The sequence below is a fragment of the Balearica regulorum genome, chromosome 7 (genome assembly GCF_011004875.1).
Source record: "Balearica regulorum gibbericeps isolate bBalReg1 chromosome 7, bBalReg1.pri, whole genome shotgun sequence".
In the NCBI taxonomy this organism is placed as follows: Eukaryota; Metazoa; Chordata; class Aves; order Gruiformes; family Gruidae; genus Balearica; species Balearica regulorum.
In genome coordinates, this window is record NC_046190.1 from 14,374,804 (window position 1) to 14,402,398 (window position 27,595).

At 38.4% G+C, this 27,595-nt stretch overlaps 2 protein-coding genes across 4 annotated transcripts in view; both read left to right on the top strand.

Annotated features, from left to right (window-relative positions):
* Positions 1-27,595, top strand: part of ATP5MK (ATP synthase membrane subunit k) — a 236,409-nt gene that overhangs the window by 17,244 nt on the left and 191,570 nt on the right. The window lies entirely within an intron of this gene.
* On the top strand, positions 80-27,504 carry PCGF6 (polycomb group ring finger 6). Of its 2 annotated transcripts, XM_075758004.1 has the most exons (10): positions 82-412; positions 1,679-1,778; positions 3,204-3,300; positions 3,876-3,931; positions 4,676-4,735; positions 5,339-5,447; positions 9,355-9,382; positions 12,517-12,615; positions 19,866-19,952; positions 25,863-27,504. In XM_075758004.1, exons 1-10 carry the CDS (start codon positions 125-127, stop codon positions 25,917-25,919), a joined length of 981 nt encoding a protein of 326 aa, XP_075614119.1. In that variant the 5' UTR covers positions 82-124; the 3' UTR covers positions 25,920-27,504. The 2 variants fall into 2 exon arrangements, 1 of the variants encoding a protein (XP_075614119.1); XR_012836326.1 differs by lacking the exon at positions 9,355-9,382 and having other exon boundaries at positions 80-412.

Genomic DNA, 27,595 nt, shown 5'->3' on the forward strand with positions numbered 1-27,595 from the left:
CCACTGCCCCGCGCGCGCGCGCGTTAGCAGGCTCGTGCCGGCGGACTACGGCTCCCGCCGCCCCCCGCGGGCGGCCAGCAGACGGTCCCGCGTTTGCCCCGGTCCCCGCCCCCCACCCCGAGCCATGGACATGGAGGTGGACGTTGGCTCTGTGGTCTCGGGGCTGTCGGGTAGGGATGGAGCGGGCGCAGGCCCAGCCGATGAGGACCAGGAGATGGAGGGGGCTCCCAGCTGTTCGGGGTCGCGTTCTCTCCCCTTCGAGTTCGAGCGGAGCCGCTCGGAGTCCAGCGGCGATGAAGACGACGACGAAGACGACGAGGAAGAGGAGATGGAGGAAGAGGAGCTCGAGGGGGACCCCGGAGCTCGGTTCGGGACGGACGATGGGGAACTCGACTCGGACGACGACCGGGAGGTAAGTGCGGGGGGGGGGGGGAGCGTCCCCTGAGCGAGGGCACGCACCGGCCTCCACCCACCCAACGGCTCCGTCGCGCGTCAGGCCCCACTCCCGGCGTGCCCCGCGCCGCCGCGGGTCGCGTGTGGCTCGAGGTGGGAGCGCGCGCTCCCCGCCGTTATAATGGCGGGACGGCCGGGGCCTGTGGAGGGACCGGGATGGCGGGGGCGGCCCTGACCGGAGCGACCCGCGGGCTCCGGTGCGGAGCAGCTGTGAGGAGGGCCGGCGGGGCGGGCAGCCTGCCCTGCTGTGAGGGGGCTGCTGGGTGTGAAACGCAACCTCTCTTCAGGTGAGACCTGGCGGCTGCAGCGGTCCGCGGGTTTTAGGCAGTAGGTGTCAGCTTACGTTCTTTTGGGGACTGCTGAAAACTTCCAGGTGCAAATCTGGACCCCTGCTTAGGCAACGTAAGCCGTATGGTACTAGAGTTTTTATTATTACTCAAGTTAGTTTTATCTGCCTTATTTAAATGAAATGGTTACAAACTCTTGGTGTAGCTGGGTGGGTGGTAAACAGTGGCATGTGGATGAAATGAATGGTATCATTGAGGGGAAGAAAGTCTCTTAGTCTGGCTTTGAGTTTGGAGGAAACAGGCTGTAAAAATCTAATGTGTTACCTTTCTCAGATTGTTGCTATAGGAGAAATTTGTTCTTTCTTTAAACAGTAGGCTTGTGACAGGAAAATTGTCGTGAAACTACTTGTATGTGTTCCTGATAAATGTACTTCATAGCCAGAATTCAGAGCAGTGACATTTCAGTCTTTGTTTCCATATGTATTTGTATAATCACTAACTGTGTGTAGAAACAAGAACTGGCAGTAGTTATATATCTTGACTGGGGGCACCAACATGCTTGCTGAGCATTTTAAAATAATGATGTTATTTGCCACCAGTATCCACTTCAAGCTTGCCGATTATTTGATATTCTGTTAAAGAGTTTATCCAAAAGAACTTTTCTCAAAAGGGTTGTTGATAGTTGGCTTTTCAGATATGATTCATGAAACAAATTGGATTGCCACTCACAAAGAGGTCAATTCAAAAGACTAGTTGGAAATCTTTAGAACAGAGCTGTATATGAGGAATGATTGACCTCTTAGGAAGACCCCTTTCTGTAGCATGTTGATACAGACTTTTTTCATGGTTTAAGGCTGTGATATTTTGGAAGCTGCAATCAGGAAATTTCATGGCTTAGCCTATGTATTCAAACTCTTCCAAACTGTCTTTATTTGTAGCGTATGATAAACCTCGCAGAGTTGACCCCTTACATCCTGTGTTCCATCTGCAAAGGTTACTTTATTGATGCTACAACTATTACAGAATGTCTGCACACCTGTAAGTATGAGTATTGCCATTGTAAGAGTTTAGTTGCAAATTCAAACAAAAATGAGCTGTTGAGATGTTCTGGCTTTACAAAGATAATTCTTTATTTGGCGTGAATGTGTGTTGTGTTTATTGTGTTCCTTAAGTAAAATATATTTGTGGATATTTTAAGCATCAGAAAATCATGAAATCAATCAATCATGAGGTCAGCTTAGTTTCCCAGGTTAAGCGGGAAGATGATGTAGGGCAAGATAAAGCCCAACAAAACAAAAACAGAGCTACTACATCCTGGTTTTTTTTAAGTAGGCTCTAGGAATTTGAGTATGTAACTGAGAAAAGAAAGTTGAGTGGCCTGGCTCATAATGGACTAGAGAGTTTTTTAAACTGTTTCTGGTAAACGAGCTTGTAAGTTCACAAAACACAGTAAGTGGCTGTACGGATATCCCAGTTCAGATACAGAATTGGTTATATGCTCCCATGGAACAGTTAGTCTAATACCTGATGAATAGAAATAGGTGGATAATGAAAAAAGGTTTCAATGCTCTTGACTTGTTATTTTTCCCCTCAATCCTTGTGTTGTGTTAATAGTTTTTCCACTGCTAACAGAACTGTTTTCTCTCAAACCCACTAAACCCCTTTCTGTGAAGTTGATTTTCAGCCACCCCCATGTTCCCACCTGAATCAGAGAACCTTGGCTTCCCAATCCTGCCAGCCACTAACACTGCATAGAGGGAAAGCTCTCTCTTTTTTCTCTCTCTTTTTTTTTCTTTTATGGGGCACTGCTTACTAGTTTGATATATACCGTTTAATATTCAATGCAGTTTGCAATTTAGGAAAATGTGCAACTGTTAGTGAGGACAGCATAATGTTGCAAGTGCAACTGCGGTGATTTCTTAGAAGTTTTCTCATAAATGTTGTGGAAAAGTTTTATGTGCTCAGGCTGAAACTGGAACAGATTCAATAGTTAGCAAGTTATTTATTCTAGATGTTTCCCCTCAATGGCTTTTCTTCCAAAATTTTAAAGTAGAAGTAAAATGCAATGAAAATGGCAGAATTATAATTTCTGACTTTGGTTCTTGTACTGAAACTGTTTGTAGGGTGATTTTCAGCAAACCTTTTGTCTGCAACAGTCAGTATTCTGTTGTCTTAGCTCTACTTTTGTTCTGGGTAACACAGTTACAACATTGAACACCTACCTTTGCATTGGTTGGATTAGGATTATTCGTAGGAATAATGCTAATTGAACATTCAGGAGTGCTGTATCCTGTACAGGAAGAGAGCTGCTGTTTACTTGAATTTGAAAGTTAAAAAAACTTGTTTCGTTTTGTCTATGACAAACTTTATTTGAGAAGTCTGGGTATAATTGCTCCGCTTGCTTAAACAGATGGTACGGTATAAGGGACATGTGGCTTTTATGGGCTTTTCTTTTCTTTACAGTTTGTAAAAGCTGCATAGTGAGACACTTCTACTATAGCAACAGATGTCCAAAATGCAATATTGTTGTACATCAGACACAGCCCCTTTATAATATCAGGTAATAAGTTCACACCATTTTTATAGGTATAATTTTTTTTCAAGTTTTGCTGCTTGCTTTTCAATGTTTTATTTTACAGACTTGTAGTGCTTTCCTATTTCAAGTGAAGGAACGGTTACAAGAAACGTTGTGTTCTTTTCTTTATGTAAGCTTCATCTCAATAGTGAAGATAAAATATTCAATTTCTTGTGTTATCTAGTTTATATCCCGTTCTAGGGTTTGTTACCCCCCACCCTGGGCATTTTTATGCATTTGCTCAGTGTTACAGGTGATATGAGATCTTAACTATTTTGTTTGATTTCCTTTTAGACAAAACTTTGTTGGCAGGGTATACTCACTCTGAAAACTGAGTTTTGCTTTCTCAAACTGTTCATGAATTCTTGAAGGGTAGTGCTTTTAACTTTACATGGCTGCTTCTGTCAGGACATGAATTCAGATAGGGAGTTGCTGCTCTGTCATTCTTTATATATGTCATATTTTAACAGTGTATTTGGCATCTCTGTTACAATTTAATGAAAACCATTCTGTTTTGCACCAAAGATGCTTTTCTTTTTTTTTTTTTTTCTCTTCAATAGACTGGACCGACAACTGCAAGACATCGTCTATAAATTAGTTGTCAATTTGGAGGAAAGTAAGTCCCTTTGTTTTCTATTCAGTTTTTTGAATCTCTTGATGGTAATAAAATAGAGTAATTCAAAGCCCTGTTTCTACTCTGAGCTGTTTAAAATAGTTTTGTAACACTTGGTTATAAATCTTAATGAATTGGCTGTGCCAACTGGCATCTTCCTGGCTGCTAAATGCTATTATGGATAGCGGTATGTATCCTATCTCACGAAACATAGGTGTCGCTGTATCCCAATAAACATCTAGATAATATTTCATAGTCATACCTTGTATTTTTGTATAAGTACAGAAAATATCATTTCATCTAATAAGTTCACTTGCCTCAATTAAAAAAAGTTGCTGAGACTGATTCTCTCAAATGCTTTTATTTTTTCCTTGGTGCCACATTTATTTTTTCTGATACTAGGTGTGTTCACTGTCACATGGCATTTACCTTGAACTTTGGGAGCCAATGAATCTGTGCAGTCAGCCTGGGTGGACTGAGTGAAATATACACATCTAGTGGATATATAGAGACTATAGATGGTCTAAAAACAAAGTCAGGACAGTCAGAAGGATACTAGTTTTTGCAGCTATTTCAGTATGATTTATGGCCAGTTTCTCTTGATTTCTTCCCAGTTTTTACTAAAAAACTTGTAGTCTGAGTATCTTAAGTATCCAAGCCTCATATGGAACACTCTGTGGATATTCTCAGCATCTGAAATAACATTCCAATCTGTTCTGTACTGTGTTGTTTTGTGGGTTTTTTCAGGAGAGAAAAAACAAATGCATGACTTCTATAAAGAAAGAGGATTAGAAGTGCCCAAACCAGGTGAGCTGTAATCACTTTAGAGGACACTGTTAAGGAAATATTTACTATACCATTTATTGCTAAGAGCTTTTCCTGAAATACTAGCTCACAACTGAAAAAGATACGTAGTACTGGAAATACGGGATTCTTAGTTGTCTGATTACTGTAACTTGTCGCAGTTCTCAAATTACAAAAGTAGATGGAAATGGCAGCACTTAAATCCAGATTGTAGTTGGATTTTTTTAAAACAGATTATATTTTGCCTACAACTAGGAAATGTATGTAAAATGTGTGTTAATTGTATTTTCTGGCCCTTAATAAATAATAGATGTTAGAGTAAAAATAAGAACTTCGAAGTCTGTTGACAGATGAGTGATTATTCTGATTTTTTTGGTCTCACTATCAAATAGATTTTTGGAGAAGTGCCATGCTGAAACTAATAAAATGCTGGTTCAGATACAGGGCGTGAAATGTATAAAGAGCTGATTTAGTAATTAAAAAAATAGGATGAATTCCATGGGCTCTTTTTCCTTGTGAGGTCATCTGTTTTGCTTGGCGCATGTTAGTGTCTGTGTTGCTTTTATTTCAAGTTGTGTTTGCATTTTGGCTATTTGAATATTTTAGCTGTCCCACAGCCAGTTCCAGTGAGCAGAGGAAGACCTCGAAAAGTTCTGGGCTCCGTGTTCCGGATCCCACCAGAACTTGACATCTCGATACTTCTGGAGTTCATTGGGTGAGTTGTGGGCAAATGTAGGAGCAAGTGGCTGACATGAGGGTGCTGCTTGTGTGTGTTGGACTGGTACTGGCTCTTAGTTTCATTGAATGTGCATTTCCTCTATCTCGAATAACAGGTGGGGAAGCTGGTTTTAATTTACAGTGCAATAGTGACAGCCAACTACGCATAACTAGATGATACAGATAATTGTGTAAGGTGTCCTCCTATGAAAATAGCTTCCTAAAAAGCATAGTTTTAAAACTTACGTGTTTATTTTTAACAAAGTAGTGTAGTCTCAGTAAACTGAATGATGAAATACCTGTCTCTTATGCTTCCTCAATCCCTGTAGGTGGCAGTACCAGTCATGCTGACTGTTAGGACTTGCTCATGTAACTCGGGGACTGCAACTACAGCCTGGGCAGCAAGAGCAGTGTTTTGTAAATGTTATAGCTGGGGGTAATAATGTGGTCTACTGTTAAGTTTGCCTGACAGTTTCCTAGGCTTTAATGAATTACGCTGAAGCTTTTGTATCAGTAATCACCTTTAGCCATGGATGGAGAGGGGGAAATCCAGAATCCAGCCCAAATACTTGAGTTGTCTTCAGGAATACAGGAAGGAGAAATTGTATTGCTTTGGCCATGTGCAGTTTTATTATGTAAGTGATTGAGAGAGGGTAATTGAGAAAGGATTGAAAGCTGTAACTACTGTGATAGCACCACACAGTGCATTGTGGGGGAGAAGCAGCTTGATTTTTGCAACTCTTACCCCTCAGCCTGATTATGCCTGCTTTTGGCCTGACTTTGCCTGAACAAAATGTTCAGGGAACTCCAATAGGTAACCATAGCAAACTATTACACAAATGATGTAAAGTCAAGCCATCAGAAATTGGGAAATTCTAGCAGCGAAGCATACCACCTCACTCTTTGTAGACATCATGTCCTAGTCTTTTCAGATGTTACATCCAGCATTTCCACTGTGTCTTAGTTTATTCAGAGTACAGAACAAATTTCCTCTATGTGGAAATTTTGGCCATGTACGTGGTGGTGTGTGCTTTTTTTTTTTGTTGTTCATTGCTTTTTTTTTTTTAAGTGTTGCCCATCGCATGGCTTCTTTTATCTCTTTAAATGGATGAGAAGTGGGATTGCAGGAAGAAAACAGAAGATCTTCAAGCTAAACTTCTAGGGACCAATCCCTGACTGTTCTATAGTATGTCCTTGCAAAATCCACCTCCTCACTTAATTTCATTGTTCATTTTCTGTTTGCCTGACTTGCAGAAGTGCTGAATGCTCACCAGCACAGCTGAAAGCAGTGGCAGTCACAATGAAAACTGTAGTATTGAGTGTTCTGCAGACACATCTAACCTTGGATGTCCCAAATTGGGCACTTTCAGTTCTTGGTTGCCTTTGAACACAATCTGTCTCAGGTTCCTCTCTTTAAACAAGGTATTATACTGCCATTCTGCTGAGTAGGATGGTATGGAAATACATTCATGTGTTGAAGACATGAGACAGGAAATCAGTGCTTTTGCATTAAGGACAGGATTGTCCTAAGTAAAGCCAAGAGCCATGAACAGGAGGGAGGAAAGGAAAGCAAAGACATTATATAGCTGTTCAGTGTGTGACCATTGTGTATTGTACACTTGAAACTTAATTTATAGTTTTTAATTGTACTCACAAAGGCTTTTTTCCCCTGTAATGAATGTGGTATAAAACACATGATGTAATTAGTATAGAGTCCCAGTTGACCTGCTGCTCAGGCATGCTTTTTTACCCCATTGGGTAAAATGTGATTAAAAGGGTATATATAGACATAAGGTAAACGGCTTTGACTAAAATCTCAGTAGAAGAGAGTAAATCTAATGCTATTTACCCTACATTTATTTTGGGCTAGGAATGTATATGCATTTCCTTTATTGCCTTGGCTGTGACTGTATCTCATTAAGTTAGCATATAGATAGGAGTTTGCAGGATGCTCATTCTGGGACCTGTGATGGGTACCAGCCACTGCTGTGCTGGCCCGGCAGGTGGAGCATGTGGAGTGAAGGGGCACAGGAGCGTGCTTTTATACCAACAGCCCCACGTCTTTCTCAGTGATAACTTCACTGTAAAATGACCTTTAAAACAGGAATTAGATTTTAGTTCCAAGGATGTCCCTTTCCAGTTGGAACTCTTGGTGACTCTGTAGGAAAGCTTCCTTAGATTGTCTTGACTGCAGGATTAGATACAGTTTGAACTTACTGTAGTGAAAGTACTTTGGTTTAGATCTCCACTGTGAAAGTCTCCTGGTTATTTCCCTCCTCCTGTGATTCTCAGCAGGTGTGTTTTTGTTTTTTCAAAGCAAAAGGAAGATGTCCGGCAACTTAGACCTCAAAACTAGTAAACATGTATCTGTCTGTGAAACAAGATGACTTTTGAATCTGTGGTGTTGTATTTGTTTTTCTGGTAGTTTTATTTCAAGCTTCCATTCCAGTGTTGACAGCAAAGTGGGTAATGCTGTGCAAATACCATCTATACTATGTGAAACTGTCCACTGTGGTTTTGTTACTTATATGGCAGGAAGCACAGAATGTTTCTAAAAAAAAAAAAAAAAAAAAAAAAAAAAGAAAACCAAACAAACAAAAACCAGATGATGGCTTAACAGCATCTACTTTGCATTGTATTTTGGTGACTCTTTTAACTTTTGATCTTCTTTCATACTTTATCTGTTTAAAGGTTAATACGTTTTCCCCTTCAGTGGTCAGAATCAAAGTTTATCTTGGCAATGAGAGATTAAGAAAGCATTTTGGATAAAGAAAATGGATTGGACCAGCCAGCAGAAATTGTTACTTTGAAAGTCTGTCTATATTGTGTCTTTAGACACAAGTCACCTGTGGCTATGGAACCATTATCAAAGAAAAATGACAGCCATAGTGGAAAAGCTTTCCAATGTTTGTTTCGTAGTAACTTTAAATTTCATTTCAGTGGCAGAAGTTGATAATAGTTTTACTTAACTCTGTCTGAGAAATGGTACATATGTAGAGGTGGAGATACTCAGTTACAGTACCTTGAAGCACCATGCTTGTGTGTGGTCTGCAAAACCAAATACATTTGTTTGCTACATCAAATGATCAGAAGTATAATTGATTTTATAGTGATGTTTGATTAATTTTTTTGCCCTATCCAGTGCAGTGAAATACTGCATTTTTTTCCTCTCTCATATGCACACACTTGCTAATGCAATGCAAGAATAGTGAAATGTCATGAATTGGGCTTAATTAATTGAGAACTTTATACATTGCACTACAAGATGGAGGTGTAGAGTATAGATCATCAGTAGTAGATCAGACTGTGCAAACCAATGAACTCTGTTGAAGCCAGCTGGGAATTTGGTTATTTGCCACCTTTGTGTGTATTTCACCTTCCTTAGAAACACCTGCTGCTTTCCTGAGTTCCTAGATAGCATTAACATTCATCCTGTGATATAAAAAGGCTGGAAGGCCAACAATTGGCCTAGAAAGCCTCTTCCATGGTTGGGCAGGTTCTGTCAGCAACTTCTTAGGTACTGTCTATTAAAGTTCCAAATGCCAAGGATGAAGAAATATGGATGTTTAAGTGGCATTAATATCACAACCTATTACTATGAAAATTAATATTCTGTTGTGTTTAAAAATGGCTTTAGGCTGTGTTGGTTTTTTTCTATTCCATGTAGACAAATCTTAAAGTCGTCAATAGCTGAATTCAGCTAAGAAAAACGGAGTACCACATAAAGGGTAGGAAAAAAAGATATATTCAAATATTATTTCATGTATTAGAGTTTAATGAAAGGAAGAGCCTGATATGCCAGACTACTAAATCAATAAGTCACTATTATAATTAAAGGCTTGAGGGTATTAATAACTGTTAACCTTAGCAATATTGATTGTGTTTACTCTTCTCTTGTTTTTCAGAGCTAACGAAGGCACAGGGAATTTTAAGGTGCAGATGTGATTTGAATTTTTCTCTTATGATTTACTTCAGAAATATGTATAACCTGAATGTATTTAATTTAGTTTGTTTTTCTTACACTGAGTGCAGCCTGAATTTCATCAGCAGAGTCATAACCAGCATCACAGAATAGGAGAAGAGTACTTCTGAGGCTACATATTAAAGTTTTGGTGGGAGAATGAGAATAATATTGATGAAACTTCTCCTAGGTGATTCTAGCTTCTTATTCTTGCATCACTGTCCAAAAGGTGCACTACCGTGGCTTTTATTAGCATCCTAAACAAAGATGTAGCCATTGTGTAAAATACTGTTGTGGTTTAATCCCAGCCAGATTTGTAGTGGAAAGCTTGCATAGGTTATTCAAAGGAAGCATAGCCAGGGGTATAAAAATAGTATAGTATATTGCTATGTGCTTAAATGTACTAAAAAAACCCCAAAAAACTTAGCCAGCAGAAAACTTACCCTTTTCTCTATCCCTTCCCTAACAATATTTGTTGTCTGAACGGTGGCTGTGCTACTAAACAAGAAATAGCATTCCCGATCCTTGCTGAAGAATATGGCTTTCCTTCCAATACAGATGATCTTACTGAGCTACTTCAGTACAAATTCATAGGGGAACTGCACGTTGTTTGCTGCCTTCATGATTTCATGTGCTGTAGTTAGAGATGATCAGAGTGTGTCATTCCACTATTTTGGCTAAACATTTAGAAAACAAAGACTCCATTCAAGGGCAAGAAGGAGGTGTAATTTAAAATTACTCAGTGTATGTTGCATTTAATCTTTCATTGCATTGGAATTGTAGGACTCAAAAGATGAAATGGCACAGAATAATAGAATGTAAGAGATGCCTAACTGATAGTTAGCAGGAAAATTTTACTGCTGAAGAATTTGAGAAAAAAACCATATTAGTAACTTAAATATTAATTGTCCCGATTGTACCATTTTACTAATTTCCTTCATGTTTTCAGCTGAGTTGATTTCTAATCAATATATTTTCAAGCACAAATCTGAACTGTTAGATTTGATTGCAGTTATTCATAGTATTTTTAATAGTAATTACATTTGTCATGGCAGAGCTTAGGAGGCAATTTCAGACTTTCAAATACAGAAATAAGAATTTTCACAGAGTTGAAATATAAGTATAATTTTGTAAAACAAAATTAATCTGTAGAAAGGGAGCAATGATCCTGAAAATGTCTGCAGTCAATTTCTTCATCTGTTACACCCCCACACCTACCCAGAATTTTTTCTCCTTTTAACTTTACATATCACACTGTTTTTTTCACCTTCTTGCCCTTGTATCACCTCCCATCCTTCCTGTCTCATATTTGCCCTTCTTTCTGCTTTGTTTCTAATCCTGTTCATTTTGGGTGACATATGGTTCAACTGCCTTACAGTCATTCTTTACATTAACTTACATGTTGCAATATTAAAATTTGTCAGACGCTTCTGAAACACACCATTCCAATGCAAGTAGTTTTGCCTTTTAAAAAAGATACATGGCTCAAACATCTTTAAGGAGTGTTTGTGATTCATGAAAGGGATTATTTTTGTGTGTGTGGTGTTTGTGGTTTTGTTTTTTCCTTTTAAGCCATAAATATTCCTGCTCACTTTAACTGTAGTGTTCTGAGGACATTGAAGATAAAGGCTGCCCACCGTTACTCACAGTGAATAGTTCTGTGCTGCAAATAATCCTATCTATAGACTAAAGTGCCACTCAGCTTATGTCTATATTCTATGTCATCTATGTGAGTTTTAAGAAATACCACATCTTTTAACTGGTATTTTTCTACAGTATTTTCAAATTCCTTGCTATATATTAACCCTGCATTTCGCTCTCTCTTCTTCCTTTCTATCCTTATTTTCTTGACTACACTTTATATGTTGGTGCTTTTTAATTCCATTTCATGACCAAGAGGTTTATTCATCAACCTTCCAAATCTTCTTTCGTATCCACTTCTCACAAAACATACACTGATCTATTTTTAGCACTGCTCTATCCTCAACTACTTGTTTATCTGTCTTATTTTTCTGAACTAGATTTTGAACTTCATATGTAAAAGGCTTTCAAACTTTTTTTTTAAGTGGGGATGGGGGAGACAGAACAGGTTACAAGGTCCATAGACATGAACTATGATTTATACATGCAGCAAGCATAAATTCAGCGTCACCAAGCTTGCAGCAGCATGGTTCCCTAGATCAGGTCTGACTGGCATTTCTAGCTCTTGACATGAATAAATCAAACTATTGTTCCAAAACAACAATTATCGTGGATACATATTTAAATTCATGATTGAATTCAAGGGGAGTCCATGACCCTCTGACCCTTCTTTCAAATTGGAAGAATATAATGAACCTGAATAGTAAATCACAGCTGTTCAGAAGTCAACATAAAAATCCAATTAATTGACACAAAAGGTAATCCATTTATCACACTGAATGCAGTCATCTGCTCTTCCTTTGTGCCTCTTAGCTTAGCTGCCCATATAACCAGTCAGCTGTTTAAAATTTTATCCTTAGAAGAGAAACCCATTAAAATTTTTGAAGCTTGCATAACAAATGTCTTGTCGTTGCAGTCCTTGCTGTGAAAGTATTTAGAAAGGATACAAAAAGAACTCAGATCAGTCTTGCCCTTGTGTTCTGCATAGTAGTATATTTTAATTGATTCTGGAATTTCATGGACTATTGATTCCAGCCCAAGCCATAATAATTATAGAATGCTAAAGGACTTAAGCTCCTTGCATTATAAAATGACATACTTTAATTATCTGAATTGTGTTTGGTACACAAGCCTGGTGTGGGGAAAATAAGGAGACTTTAGGAAATGGCTCATGTGCTTCTTGTGCAGGGAGAAGTTCTTAAAATGTTGTGTAATACTAATTTCTATGTGGAATGAATAGCAAATATTCTGTGGTACTTCAATAGTGAAATAGGACTAAAGTCAGTAGTTAGTTAATACGTATTTAGTCCTTTTCCTGTGAGGTAATCAGGAAGTACATCAGAGAAGGGTCCAAAAAATTAAGCTGTCTCCCTCTTTTATTTGGCTTTCACTTGGGTTTGGGGTTTATGACGTATGATGGCTGAAAGCGTACATTGTCTTAAAGTCTTACATTTATTCGTTGCAGCCTTTGGAAAAGAAGTTTGTGCGTGTTTCAGGGGAGGCAACAATTGGACACGTGGAGAAATTCCTCAGAAGAAAAATGGATCTGGACCCTACTTGTCAGGTATGCTACTTGTAGTGGCACTTACAAGTTCACTGTGATCAATGTAACGCCTGTGCTTCAGACAGAACGTTTCCATTGTTCATTAGAGTCTAGAAGTAATATTAGGTTTTTAATGCAGTAAGGATTAAAAAATGAAATGTTTGAAATGTTGTGATCTGTAAGGAACAATTCTCCCAACTCGCTTGCAGTATGTTTCAATTTTCATTATAATACTTTATTATTTGTATAGAGTTTCTAAAGTGCCATGTAAGATTTCAGCAGATGAAATTCAAAGCCAAAAGATACTGCTGTTTCAAAGATAAAACTGAGTATATAGACAGGAAAGTGTGTGATCGTGGGAGGATATGAAGGCAGAGACTGGGGTAGGAGCTGAGTAACAGTAAAATTTGACTGAATGTTGAAGAAGCAAACAAGGGCTAAGAAAGAATGATACTGCGGATGTACTGTTGAAATGAAAGGTATGAATGCAAATCATAGAATCAGAATGGTTTGGGTTGGAAGGGATCTCAAAGACTATCTAGTTCCACCCTCCTGTCATGGGCAAGGTCACCCTCCACTAGACCAGGTTGCCCAAAGCCCCATCCAACCTGGCCTTGAACACTTCCAGGGATGGGACATCCACAGCTTTTCTGAGCAACCTGTTCCAGTGTCTTACCACCCTTGTAGAGAAGAATTTCTTCTTAATATCTAATCTAAGTCTCCCCTCCTTCAGTTTAAGGCCATTACCCCTTGTCCTGTCACTCCCTGCCCTTGTAAAACAGTCCCCCTCCAGCTTTCTTGTAGGCCTCTTCAAGTACTAGAAGGTGCTCTAAGATCTCCCTGGAGCCTTCTCTTCTCCAGGCTGAACAACCCCAACTGTCTCAGCCTGTCCTCATAGGAGAGGTGCTCCAGCCCACCGGTCATCTTTGTGGACTCCTCTGGACTTGCTCGAACAGGTCCGTGTCCTTCTTATGTTTGGGGGCCCCAGAGCTGGATGCAGTACTCCAGGTGGGATCTCACAAGAGCATGTGCATCCAAATAAGAATTCAAAGGAGCAGAATATGGTACAAAAGAATTTAACTTCATATTTCTCAACCATTTTGATAGAAATTGCATGTCAAAACTAGTTTTCAATTCTTCAATATATTTTAGCAGCCAGTCAGTTGAGAAGGTGCAGGAGTTCTGTAATGTGTAAACAATTCTTAAAGCTGTCAATTAGTGGTAAATCAAGCCAATACTGATGTGCTGGCTTTGGAGTTAAGGCTGTGTTTTCATCCAGTAGTAGCTGTCTGAGACAATACAGCTTGACTGTGTGCCTCAGTAATGAGTATCTATTCATGCTGCTTAACTTTTCAGTGATGACAAGGCAAATCAGATACAAATTATTCATCGTTCTGAGAAAGTAATATATTTTCATGTGCTGGTTTCCTCTCAGGGGAGAGTCTCTGTAGCTTTCAGGTGGTGGTGACTTGATACTCTGAACAATAAAAGTATCTTCAAAATGAAGCTACAGAAACTTCTTGCGTTAGTTGTATTGTTTATTTGAGGGAAGGAGTTGTTATGTTAGATTGGATTTTCTTTAATATATCAGAATCTCAATTTTCAGGAACACTGAGCATCTGTAATGGAAACTGCAGTTACCTGTCTTTCAAAATCAAGCTAGGCCTGTGTGTTGGATATCTTTAAGATTTTGCAATCTCGCGATCATCTAATAGAGATAACTTGAGAATTTTTCCCCTGTTAATTACTTTCTGCTTAGACTTCACCAGACAGGATATGATCCACTGCTAGGGGGTAAGTGTTACTGTGTCTCAAAAGCTGATGGTTTCATAGACTTTCTTTCTCAAGAAATTGCTTGAGTCACTTTTGTCTCTACTATTATCCAGTTTTTGCCATTCTGGAGCAAGGCACAATCATTGGCTATTTCTCATTTTGCCTCTTCTGTGCAAGCCCTGCCCATCTGGAAGAAATGGTAGATCTGCTTGCTGCTACAGTCAGATCCTTTGGCTGCTTTTTTCCCCCCTCTTCACTGGTCTGTTCACATTATTTTTCAGTGAGTATTTTTTTGATCACTGGAAACCTGTAGTCGATTTTCATGCCAAAACAAGCCTTGACTGATTTCTTGAGGATATTCAGGCTTATTTTAAAAAGATTATGGAATTAGGGAAATGAAGCAGGAAGTATTTTTCCTGTCTTGTTTCCTATTGATCATTTCTTTGTCATATGGGGACTTAAAGGATTGTATGTACTGAGCTGTCACCTTCTCATTGTAGTATGCAGAACTGAAGCTGGTGGTTCGTTGGTAAACATGCAGAATGCAAAAGAGATGTCAGATATGTCATTGAAGATTAATAGGCATAATAAGTTATGTCTTACTTCAACTTCCCCAGATGGATAATAAAACAAACTATAAAACAAAATTAGGGAGAAACTGAATATAAATTAGCACAGGCAGAATAATTTAGGGAAATATGTTGCAAACCATATGTGCAAAAAATATAAATGTAAAGGGTGCTTGGCTGCTTTTTTAGTTTGCTGTAGAAAGTTGGAAGAGAGTTAAGGACTGCAGTGGTTCATTTCCCCAAAGTATATTAAAGAAGAAATAGATACTAACTTAGTACAACAAGATTTTCTTTTTAATATTACTTCTTTAATCTTGATTTCTAACTCTCTCCAGTTCTTCATTACCTAAAATAATCGCTTTTTATATATCATGTCATGAGTTTTGTGCACTTGGGACTGGAGTCCAAAACTAGATTCTGTTGGAAAGCTAGGAAATTTCTTTCAGAAACACACACAGTTCAGGCACTATTGAGCTAAAATGCACTGCGTTTGCCGTATTTTTTCCCATGTTTATCTACAGAAAACTTACTGCCAATGTTGAATTATGCCTTATGTGGGTCTTGAAAAGATTTGAGTGTAAAGAGGGCACAGGGTCTTTGCTCCTTTCTTTCCTCAGTATATCAACAGCATTCTTGCTTCCATTGTTGAAACGTTGTCATGGTTTTGCCAAGCACCACACAGCTGCTTGCTCCCCCCCCCCGCCGGGGGGATGTGGGAAAGAAATGGAGGAGTGAAAGTGAGAAAACTTGTGGGTTGAGGTAAAGACAGTTTAATAAGTAAAGAAAAAGCCAATGCACGCACGCAAGCAAAGCAGAACAAGAAATTCATTCCCCACTTCCCATGGGCAGGCAGGTGTTCAGCCATCTCCAGGAAAGCATGGCTCCATCACGTGTAACAGGTACTTTGGAAGACAAATGCCATTATTCTGAAAGTCACCCCGTCTTCCTTCTTCCCCCAGCTTTATATGCTGAGCATGATGTCATATAGTATGGCATATCCCCTTGGTCAGTTGGGGTCAGCTGTCTCAGCTGTGCCCCCTCCTAACTCCTTGTGCACCCCCAGCCTACTCACTGGTGGGGTGGGGTGAGAAGCAGAAAAGGCCTTGGCTCTGTGTAAGCACTGCTCAGCAGTAACAAAAGCGTCCCTGTGTTATCAACACTGATTTCAGCACAAATCCAACACCTAGCCCCATACCAGCTACTATGAAGAAAATTAACTGTATCCCGGCCCAAACCAGCACAAACATCTGGTAAGCACACTAGGTGTGGTTATTTTGAGAATGCAATCAGCTCCTACTGAATATCAGCTTAGTCTGACAGGATGCAAACATATTATTTGAGAATGTTTTAGTTGTTCCCTGTTACAGCCGATTCAGTGACCCAGTGACAGAAAGTATGTTACTCATTCTTCTGAACTACTGACTGTACTTTGAGCTCTTGGACTTAATTTGTTCATGTGGAATATTAGCTGATATTTGCCCTTCTTTGACCTGCACAAGTGGATTGGATCGAGGTTAATGAAAATGTGAAGTAAGCCATCTGACGCATATGTGTCAGTATATTTAAAAGTTTAAAATGCTGTTTGAAGCCACAGCCTTTTTTCTTTTTTCCTAGTCTGAGACCTCAAATTATTTTCAGACTTATGTATTTGAGTTTGCAAATGGTTTATGATTTAAATTTCCTAATTTATCTGAAAGGTTAAGACTTCATTTATTTTTATCTACCACTTTTTTGATCTGTATGCTTCAGGCAGCAATTGATTTTCTGTATGTGTTTATATATATTTCTAATTACAAAGTCTCTCTTGAATGTTTTTGCTGGAATTTGTTGCAGGGGTGAAAATAATTGAGCAACTGGAATTGCTAGTAGTAACTAAGCTAACATCTAATTTGAGCTAAATACAGGCTATGGTGTTTGGAATCCATTAGGTACTCGGCTTCAATATTTGATGCACATCTGTATAGTTTGTGATCTGCTGGAGAGTGGGGAGAAAATGAGAAGTTTTCTTTAAAGTGTTGTTTCCTTTGAGGTCATCCTGCAGCAACATTATCCCTTCCTGCCATTCCTTCTTGTGAGGACAAGAGAGAGAATGTTGAAAGACTTGCAGCTCAGCTGCTCTGAAGGCATTAATGTAACTTATGGTATGAAAATGTTTCACAATCAGATGTGTGTTCCTGAAAGTGTGCGTAAACTGCAGCCTGGGGAAAGATTGGAAGAAAGTCTGTGCTCGTGCTGTGCAGTTGTTGATGCGGTTTCTTTATGCCAGTCTTAGACTCTGAATAGAAGTATCTGGTACCTTTGAAAAGTAGATAGCAGCTAGAGGGAATGGAAAGCTTTGCCAGCTTTTTGCATAACTAGCCCAAGTACTCATGTCAATTTCTAAAACTTTGTGTTTTCCTTGTCCTTCCCTGGATGGTATGGCTTGGCATAGAAACTGTTGATTGAGGTCTACTGCCCTCTGGGCCAAATTCCCCTGTGGGATGAATCTTATGTGGGATGTCCCTTACATGAAAGTTTTCCATTTTTATCTCTGTCTTACTTGGTGAGTACTAATTTATAACTGTCTGTTATCATGGCTTTTAGAGAAATAGCTCTAATAGCAGATGTGCCACCTAATGAAAATAAATGGCATAATGGAAAGGCTACTTTATTAAAATAAAGAATTTTGACAGAAGTGACTGAGTATTTGGCAGCTGCATCTTCATGTTTCCTTTCAGCAAAAGGTCAAACTATGTTTACTGCTGATTCATTAACTATCAGTACTAGCTGGCTTCAAGTTTGCCAGTCACTTGAAATTGTAGTAAATTCATAGCACTTGTGTTGCTGGTACCTCTTTTGTAGTGGAATATATTCATTCCTGTATGTCACAAAGATTCCTCTGAGATACACTTCAACTGATTTATTCAGCTTTATTCTCTTGTCCTTATAGAATGAATCCTAGCATAACAATTAGCAAGCAGAAACTCAGGCTTTGGTGCTGGAATGAGGAGGTTTGGTATTCAGAGCACTCTAACATGGTAAATGTGAAAAACTCTTCTCGGTTTATTAGAAGACACTGGATCTTAAATGAATATCATTTGAAACTGGAGAAGCAGGATCAACAGTGGGATATTTTCAAACAAGCGTTCTGACTCTGTTTTGAAAGACTGTCAGCAGTTGTCATTATGTCTGTTTGCATCCTATGTTGGGCAAATAGATTTTCTGTAGAATATATAAAATATAAGTTTCAGTAGCAGCAGGATTGAGTTTTCAGTGCCTCATAGTGTAAAAATTGTAAAAGTAAGCTTATAAAGGAAAAGTAAACAAACTCATATATCATTAGAAAGCAAAGCAGACATGTCTGTCTTCCTGCAGTAATAACTAGAGGCTAGAATGAATGGGAAACAGCAGAAATAACTGTCACCAGCTTTCAAAAAGAAAAAATACATATTTCAGGTTCTGTGGTAAATACATCAGATATTGATGTTAAATATATACACATGTACATACATATATGGATCAATATCTAATCAATATTTAATGTTATGTCCAGATTAGTTTTTACTTGCTGGTTTCCTCCTAGAAGCTAAAAGCAGAAGTAATAGTAGGTAATTTACATATTCTGCACATTAAGATTCAACCTAACATAAACAGAGTATTCCACATTGTTCTCATACTATACAAATGGTGAAGAAAATTTGCCCTTTTTGAGCCTCTAAGGGGTTGAATTCCTATGTTCCTGATTCACAGAACAACACGGTCTACCAGCATAAGGCATAAATCATCCTTAATCTTTTCATGAAGAACAGGAAAGAGACAGTGGGTCTGCATGCAGAAGAGCATAAATCCAGGGGAATCCAATAGCTGAAGCACAGAGTGCATCCTATAGTGGAAAGTGATTGTATGAGAGAATACGTAATGATATTGCAGTATGCTCCCTGACTACTGCAGTGGCAAAGCTTAGATGTTTTCCTTGCAGGAAGCTGTGGGACAGCTCATTGTCAGTGCTCTTAACTTTAATTTTGAGGTTTCTTCATTGTAATTCATAGATGAGAGCCTTCTCATTTCCGTATCTAGAAATTGCTCATAAGGAAAATGTAACCAAAGTACAGTTGAGAGAAACAGTGCTGTGTTAGCTGCTCTAATTTGGAATGCTAGAGACTGGATTTACATTATGCACAATAAATTCATAGTAACTTTTTATAAAGAAGCTTATTTTTCTTAGTTAAGGAAAAGAATTCAGAATATCTTATTATGATATTTTTTTCCAAAAAAAAATTACTGGTTTTGTGGGCAGTTACTTAACAAAAATGCCTCCTCTAATATTGCAGACATCATTGACATAGTTTAGCTGCAGTAGAGAACGCTGCTTAGAATTGCTGACTATGCCCTTGACTTGCACCACGGAAGTATTGATTGCATTTTGAAGGAGGACTCTGTGAAGTAATTGCTGACAGTGATGTACAGTGAGCTGTTCTTTTCTGTTAAAACATTTCTTCCAAACAGTCATATTAAGCAGACTTATTCACATATTTTCTCACTCAGGATAAGAATGAGGGTGGCAATGGCTCATTTTCTCAATGTCACAGACAACTTGCCCTCTTGTGCAACTGATGAATGATGCTGGATGTTTGTAGGATTGTTTTAATATGTGATCTAATTTCCCATTGAATTCATCACAGCTATTACTAAACAGCTTTTTTCAGCAGATGCACCACTGGGAGCGAAACAATAAATTGTCCTCTCTGTTCCAGAAGTGAGCTCCAGGTCAGGGGCATGGGGTGAGAGGCATTAGGGCAGTGCAGTAGTGCCGTGCATGCAAAATGCATTTGGACAACAGAGGTAAAGATGGCTGGAATTGAACTCTTCTAATCAAATTTCCAGGACTTAAATACCGTTTTGCTAGTCCAAAAGTAGATTGAACTTGACCATACTTGTATTCTTTCACAGGTAGATATAATATGTGGTGATCACCTGCTAGAACACTACCAGACACTGAGGGAAATTCGTCAAGCCATAGGAGAGAGTGCAGTACAGGTACGTGTGGCAGGTGGGCCTTTGTTCTAGGTTTTCTGTTTTAAAATAGAAAACTTTTTTCTTAAGCTATCAGCTAGCACCAGCTTGTCTGAAGAAGTCGCTTAAAAAAAAAAAAATCTCTCCAGCTTATTCAAAATGGTTTTTATATTGTAAATAGAGTTAAGAAGTATGTCATGTGCTAAGAGTGTTCTTGATGGTTTAATGATGTTCTGGATGTGAGGTTTTTGTGTTATGTTGGGTTTTTTCTATTCTGAAGCAACCTGCTATCTTATCAATGATAAACTATACCAGCCTTTCTTTCAATTAACATTCCTTGTTTTCCTCTCTGGTGATTGCATCTCTGCAAGAAATCAAAGGACTGAAGCATCCCAAGTTTAGGCTAGCCTTGTGACTGTGTAAGGGGAATAAACTTGCTCATAACAGCACAAACCAATAATGAATGCAATTAATATGTTTAATGCATATTATACCAGCCCTGGTCACAGCATGACTGTATAGCCAACTTTCTTGTTGATAACTTACTGTCTTAAGTGCTGCTGGCTCTGCAAATAAGAAAGATTCCCAAGGAAATAATAAAAAAAAATACTTTTCAAGCATAGTTATAATTGGAAGGGTCAAACCATTTTAAAAGTGCAGCAAAAACAATGAAGTAGTTTGTCCAAAGCTTAGTAGGACACATGTAAAATTGTGATGTATGGTAACCTGTATATTAATCTAAACTTAGAAGTCTGAAAAGTTAATGTTTAATCTTATACAGTGGGAAGAAATAGTATTTAGATTGGTATTTTATTTGGAAAGCAATCTAAGCAGATGGCAGGGAGAAAGGCTAAAATAGTAGCAAAATCAGTTTTCTTCACTTGTTTTTGTACACACATGCACAGTCTTTTACATTTAAATTTCCTGCTGAGCCCTTTCATGCTACAAGAGGGCTTCTGTCTCAGGGGCAAGAAGTGGAAAGCTGATTTCAAGGTATCTTGGACATTGCATCACCTGTACCTGATTTGAGTAACTAGGAGGGATCTCACAGTCAGGGCAGACATAATGTGGTTCATGCTGCGGTGTTGGCAGAGATTAAAAATGTTTGAGGCTTGTGGTGTGTACCTCGGTTTCTGTAGTCAAAGGGAATAAATGCTATACTTGATGCCTTGGCTGTTTATATAATAATAGGAAGAAAATGTAACTAAACCTGCTTTGGGGAGCTGGTGATAGAAGCCAGGAGGAAGCAGCACTGGTAACAAACTTGCTTCTAATGTAATGAATTCATTGTAAGTAAATGCAGCAATTGACACATGGTGATGGAAGTGCCCTCTACTAAAAGTTTCAGTAAATAGCAGGGGGATGATTTATTTCTCAGTCCATGGGTATAGTCAAATGTACATGCTTTTAGTCTTCATCTTAGCACAAAAGCTTTTAATGTATGAAAAATACTCTTGGGGAAGCACTTTAAGGAAAAACGCATCGGTTTAATTTCTTGTCAGAAATGGGTCTGCCTATTTGAAGTTCAGTGTCTTTCATTTCATGTCAGAATTGGGTCTGCCTGATTCGATGTTTAGTAGCTAAGTACCAGTCAGCAGCTCCACAAAGAGAACGATTGTCTCGGAATACGTTCTCTAGTGATGTTTCAAGTCTCATTATTACAGAATCAGTATGCTAGTGATGAATTCTCACAAGCCTGCTCTGTTGGGCAAACAGAAAAAGATCTTTGCTTTTTGTTAGGTCTTGTGCTTTCATAGGCGCTTTTGCCAGGGAATTTGAAAGATCAGGTTCATCCTTCATTTTTCTTCATTTCATTACAAAACCTCTTGGGATGCCAAATAGTTACAGTAGGAATGGTGCAAATAAACCACAGTTGCTTCTTTTTTGATATTGAAATAATTGTGACATTTTCATGTTTTATAGTGTCACATTATATTATTTTGCAGAAATCAAGAGCATGCATTTCTACGATTAAAAAACCTTGGAAAATATTTTTAGATAATTATTGGGGGGGGGGGTGTGTGAATAGGTCAAGTCTAAAAATGATAAGGGTTGTTTCTTTTTCACCAAGCCCTGAAATTCAATGAGAGGCATGATTGTCCTGGCCCAGTGAGACTACAACTACAGAGGAACAATTGATGAATTTTACATTAAGCTCCAAGAGCATCTTGTGCCATCATAACCTCCCAGCCTTTCCAAACCAGTGTTGGACCTTGGAATGCCCCTAACAGCTCTCACTAGGATGCTGAAACACTGTTCAAAACTGCTGTTGTCATTTACCAGTTTCTGAGATTCATTGTAGATGTTTCATACTAAGAAAACAGCTTCAGTAGCTACTTATGCAATACAAAGTCATTTAAAGGAATAAACTTTTTTTTCTATTTAGATGAGTACGGTCATTGTTCGAGGAGAAAAATAACTGCTCTTCTGAATCACATTTTTCACTTGCAAGTTCATTCATGTCAGCAGTTACTCTTTTTGCTGAGAAAAGTGATTTTAAAAATGCAGATAAGTTTCTCTTTGCCTAAGGCATTAATTTTAACATGCATTCTGTGGCAGCAATTACATTGGAAGTTCCTTCCAATGCAATGCAGCATAACTTATGTTATGTGTGATTTATTTTTCTGGGCCATGATCACTCTAACTTTTTAGGGGCTTTTACTCCTTCTGAAGGGTTCTTAAATGCTCAAGATTATTTTGTGAAGACTTTGGGTGTTGGGTTGGGTTTTTTTCCTACTAAGTAACAATGTGTAGTGTTGCCTTAAAGCCTCAGTAAATGAAAGTCTCCTGTAGGTGCAAGCTAACAGGGTTTTAGCTGTTCTGAATAACTATGTGCCTTTCCAACAAGTGTGGGGAGATCAAATATGATATGATGGTAAAATAAATATTCCTGATACTGGCCCCATAGTAACCTGTTTGGGTTGTTTAAAGTGGAGTAAATAGGCAACTAATTTTAGTGGTTGAATGTAAACAATTAACATGTTAGTTTCTGAGTAGTTGATAGAAGGCTAAAAAAGTTTGGGGAAAAAATCTTGTTTAATCTTGTAGATCTCAAGATATTTTAACATTTCTGAAATTGGGTGGTTAGTTGAATCTTTTTAATTAGCTGGAAATACAATTTCTAGCTTTGTCTAGGGCAAAAACAAAAAAAAAATGCTGCACAGAATTTATAAAAATGAAGAAAAGTTGCTTCTTTTTTATAGAAGTGTAAAACTTGTGGAATTTACTGCAAAGAGACATGAAATACCCTGATAGAAATTTTTAAAAGACTCAATTTTGTTACCAGACGTTGAGATCTGCCTATAACTAAGACTGATCAAGTAGCTGAGGAAGGAAGCTTATTAACTATATGGGACTATAATTTCTCCCCTGTATTGCCTTCCTCTCCTCTGCTGCACAAATGCAACATGATCTAAGCTGCTAGTTATTTTCACTTGTCTGAAACTGGCCTTCTCAGAGCTCTGCATCACTGATGGCCATAATGAGCTCACCCATGGGAAAAGCTAAAAAGAGAACCTTCCTTTATATCCCTGGCCCTTGGCCAGGAGGTGTTGCAGATCATAATGCTCTCTTTGTAGCACTCACCTTTTTGTAACCCAATGCCATTGTATTTTTTTGGTCTCTCCTGAACTAGGCAGTAGGAGCTGTGATCTAATTTAATTACTGTGACCCTGTTGCACACATCTGCTGTAAAAGTGGTTTACTCTTTGCTGTGGGAATGTTGAATTTGGAAAGTGGGGCACTTTTTGTTGCTGCTGCTCTTACAACATGAAAAGGTCTATATACTATGATGTTTCTGTCTGTCAGTTACACTCTAAAGTTTATAGTTGGGTGTAACAGGTGGGATCCTTTCCATTTTTTTTTTTTTTTAATTTTAGGTCAGGTTCACAAATGTATGGTAAAGAACACTGGAGACTTGTACTGTAAGAAGGGATTGTATTTCATATTGCTTTTCTTTTGGGCGTGTCTGAGTTAGCCTGATTTGAGATTTGTAGTAAGCAGTGAGAGCTCATTCTCAGTTTGGATTTCCTTTTAAGAACCATATCTAGAGAAAGCAGCTGCACATATATAGAAAAGTCTAATACTTAAAAAGTGAATAATTACAGAGTAAGCAGTGCCATTACTGGATTAACTTTCAGCTTCTCTTTGTAGAGAGGGAATTGCAGTGGTTTTGGCCTTTGGTTTAACAGGGGTATTTCCTATGTAGATAGATAATTCATTTAAAAGTCCTACTGCCAACTGTACCATTTAAAAACTCATTCAACAAAGAATACATTGTAGCATTTTCTTCTTGCATACATACTTTAAGAAACTGCCATAGAGGAAAAAGTGGTTTTGACCACAGTTATACAAAAAAAAAAAAGAAGCTTGAGTGTGTCTTATTTTCTCTGTTGAAGTAGCTAACAGGCACAAGGAGTAAAAATACCTTTGTGAAGGTGTAACAACATACTGTGCGCTAAGAGGTTCATAAGTAACTTCGTAGTACCTGTTCTGCCTAACAAGGAGTGAGGACAGTCAGGATCCTATCTTCGTATTGCAATGTAGTCATCTCACTTTACACTAGGCACTGAGTGAGTTAAAGCTCCTGTCTCTTCCTGTATCCTTTTAGGAGTTAGCAGTGGATTTCTGGTTACTAACAAGATGAGAAGATGAAGGAAAGCTAATGAGCTGGCATTAACAACACAGGAATAAAACAGATTTTTTTCATTCCTGTCCATTGAAGTTAAGGTCAATTTGGCATCTAACCTACACTAGGCCCTCATTTGTAATCGTAAGCATCCTTTAAATGAAAGCAAAGCTGCACGAGACTCATGGAGCAGATTTGCTGTTGCTCTGAAGCTGTTTTGTATCACCTGTGGCTGTAGTTAAGGAATGTGTATATTTCCTGTGGCCTGAACATAGCCTTTTCTATAGGTGTTTTGATGTGCTGTCTGTCTTTTCCAATGTGACCTTTCTGGTTGGTTTTGACAGTTCTTAAAAAAGAATACTTTGATCCACTTAGTGCCTGCATTTTTAATCCCTTTTTTCCAGATCTTCGGTCTTGATCTTATGACTGACATCACCATGCAAAGCATTTGGATTTGATTTCCCTTAGATTTAGCTTGTGGATGCCAGAAGTTTGTAGATTCAAAAGCAGCAGACCAAGTTCATAGAAGAATAGTCATCAGAAGACACTTGGTACAAAGCTACTTAAACTTAGGGCTCAGGAACTTCCTGAGAAAGGCTTTTGAAATTGGAAAAGTCTATAGGGAGGTAGCGTACTGGCCCTTTTCATCTATTTTTATCTAAGCTTTCACCATGGGGCTAGGTAGCCCTTTGATCTGCCCTGGTATGGCCATTCTTAGGACCTTACAATTAATTAATTTTTTTTATTTGCTCCTCTTTTGGTGCCCTCTTTTCCTAACTTAGAACATTAATTCCTCTTTAAGTAAATGACAAAATCCATAGTCAGAAGCAGAGTTTCAGGTCTTACTAAGTTAGCATGTTGGCTAAATTGATTAAAGTATTGCCATTGCAATGTGTTCTCCTTTGTTATGAAACTGTTTTCTTTCACCATCACATTCCACTTTTTTCTCTTGAAAATAACACACTACACTTTGTGTTTCCAGAACAGTAGCTTTGTTTCCAGTGGCACCATTTAGCTGCCAGACAAAGCTAAAGAAACTAATGTAGAAGAGAGAGTAAAATAATTATGCACAGCAGCAATTAAGGTGATCTTCTGCTGAAAGAGCTTTGTGGCACTAGAGGCAAAACAAAGCTATTTGTCTAATAAGAGGTCATCTTCCAGACAGAACATAGAGGTGTTGATAGGCACTGTCTGAAAAGAATTCCCAAGGGGAAAAAAGAGCATGTCATGGAGCAAGTGACACTTCACAAATGTGAAATGTGAAAGTGAAGTGATATGATGATACAGTTTCTTTCTCTTCTCTGTAGGATGGTTTACTTGTGCTGCACTATGGCCTGGTAGTATCTCCGCTAACTGTAACTTAAAGATTGCTAGAATATCAGAAGGCAAAAGAATCTGAAGTCATCAAGCTTCTTCACTGCTGTTTTTCACCAAAGAAGGCCATTGTATTTCCTGTGACAGGAAGCAAGTAAAAGGAACCACCACGAACTGCTGTATGCTTGTAATTTAACGTCTGACTTTACCACTGTAAAAAATTACAGCTTCTGTACATACAGCTATACATGTTGCTATGCTTTGTGTTACAAATTACTGTCTTCAAATTTCACTCAGCTCAGGGAATTTAAATGCTCAGAGTAGCTGCATTTTTTTACTTTCTAAAACCACATGATCTCACGGGGTCAACAGCCTTTTTTTTTTCCCCTCTAAGCAATGAGATATTGCTTACTCTATAAGTGTCTAGCTAGAACAGTGCTCTCAGGGATGATCTTCGGTGGGCAGTATAACTTATTCTGGGGAGGAGACATTCATTTGCCTAAAAAATTGTGTAATGGGATCACCTGTCTTTGGATGTTATTTGGGGAGAGGAAGGGAACTTTAGAAATGCAGACCAAAATAGGTAGAAAATGACACACCATAAGCGTTGTTTTTTGAGAAGTAGCATTAAATTTAGTTGTTTTTCTTGAAGAAAGACAATTTTGTTTGCACTGGACATATATTTGCTGGTAGTTTGGCTTATACCAAATGGTGGATCATGCATCTCTAATCTTAATGGAGATGATCTGGCTGTAAGCTGGTTAAACTATGCATGAAAAAAATCCAAGTAGCACCTCTTTACCTGCTTGCTATATGTAAAATAATCACTGTCAGTGTGATTCTGCTGTCATGTAAAATCTGTCAACTGACTCGACTGGCAGGAACATAAAGCCTTTCACTTTAGCACGTCTTTCTAGCAGCAGTGGAAATGGTAGTTTTTTCCACTCCTTCTAATATGTATTAGTGCATTGTAGGGGAGACCAGGGTTGAGTAGTGTAATACTTGCCTGTTACTACCAGATTCACAGAGGACATTAGGTAACTTTAACACATTAAACTACTAGGTTTGTGACAACTGTAACACTTCAAATTCTATTCTGTTTAACAATTCTGTGGTTTCTTGTGCAGCATTAAGGACCAGAGCTTTGTGTGTTACGGTTTTGCTGGTCATCGATGTGGGGATTCATGAAAGCTATGGTTGCACACCAGGTTCTGTCCCTTCCCTGTAGTCAGCGCAGGGAAAGGGAGAAGATTCCTTTGTAAGGTGTTTCAGGGCACCCAAGGTAGCTCAAATGCTTGCTGGCTGTCAGCTGAAGAGGACTGGCATCCTTTGTCTAAAGAAAGTTTTCATGAATCCTTCCTCAGGTTTTCACAATAAGTGTTTGGTTTTGTCTGTGAAGATGACACCATAAGAAAAAAAAAAAAGTTTTGTTTGAAGTAATTCTTGTGATGCTTCTAAAAAAATAACAAAAACATTTCTAGCTACAAATTCCTATTTTACCTTTAAAGTTTGTATAAAAGTAGTGTTTAAAATGCAGCAGAAAATGAGATTATTTTGTAAACACTTTGTGAGTTGTGTTGATAAGAGATTATATATTGTAACAGTAAAATAAAGTTTATTTTAGCCAATTTAAAATTGAGCTCTCATATTTCCATGCCATGCTCCCTATGTCAGCCTCAAAATTATAGCAGTTAATATTGAAACTGCTGGATGTGCTCTGGGGTTA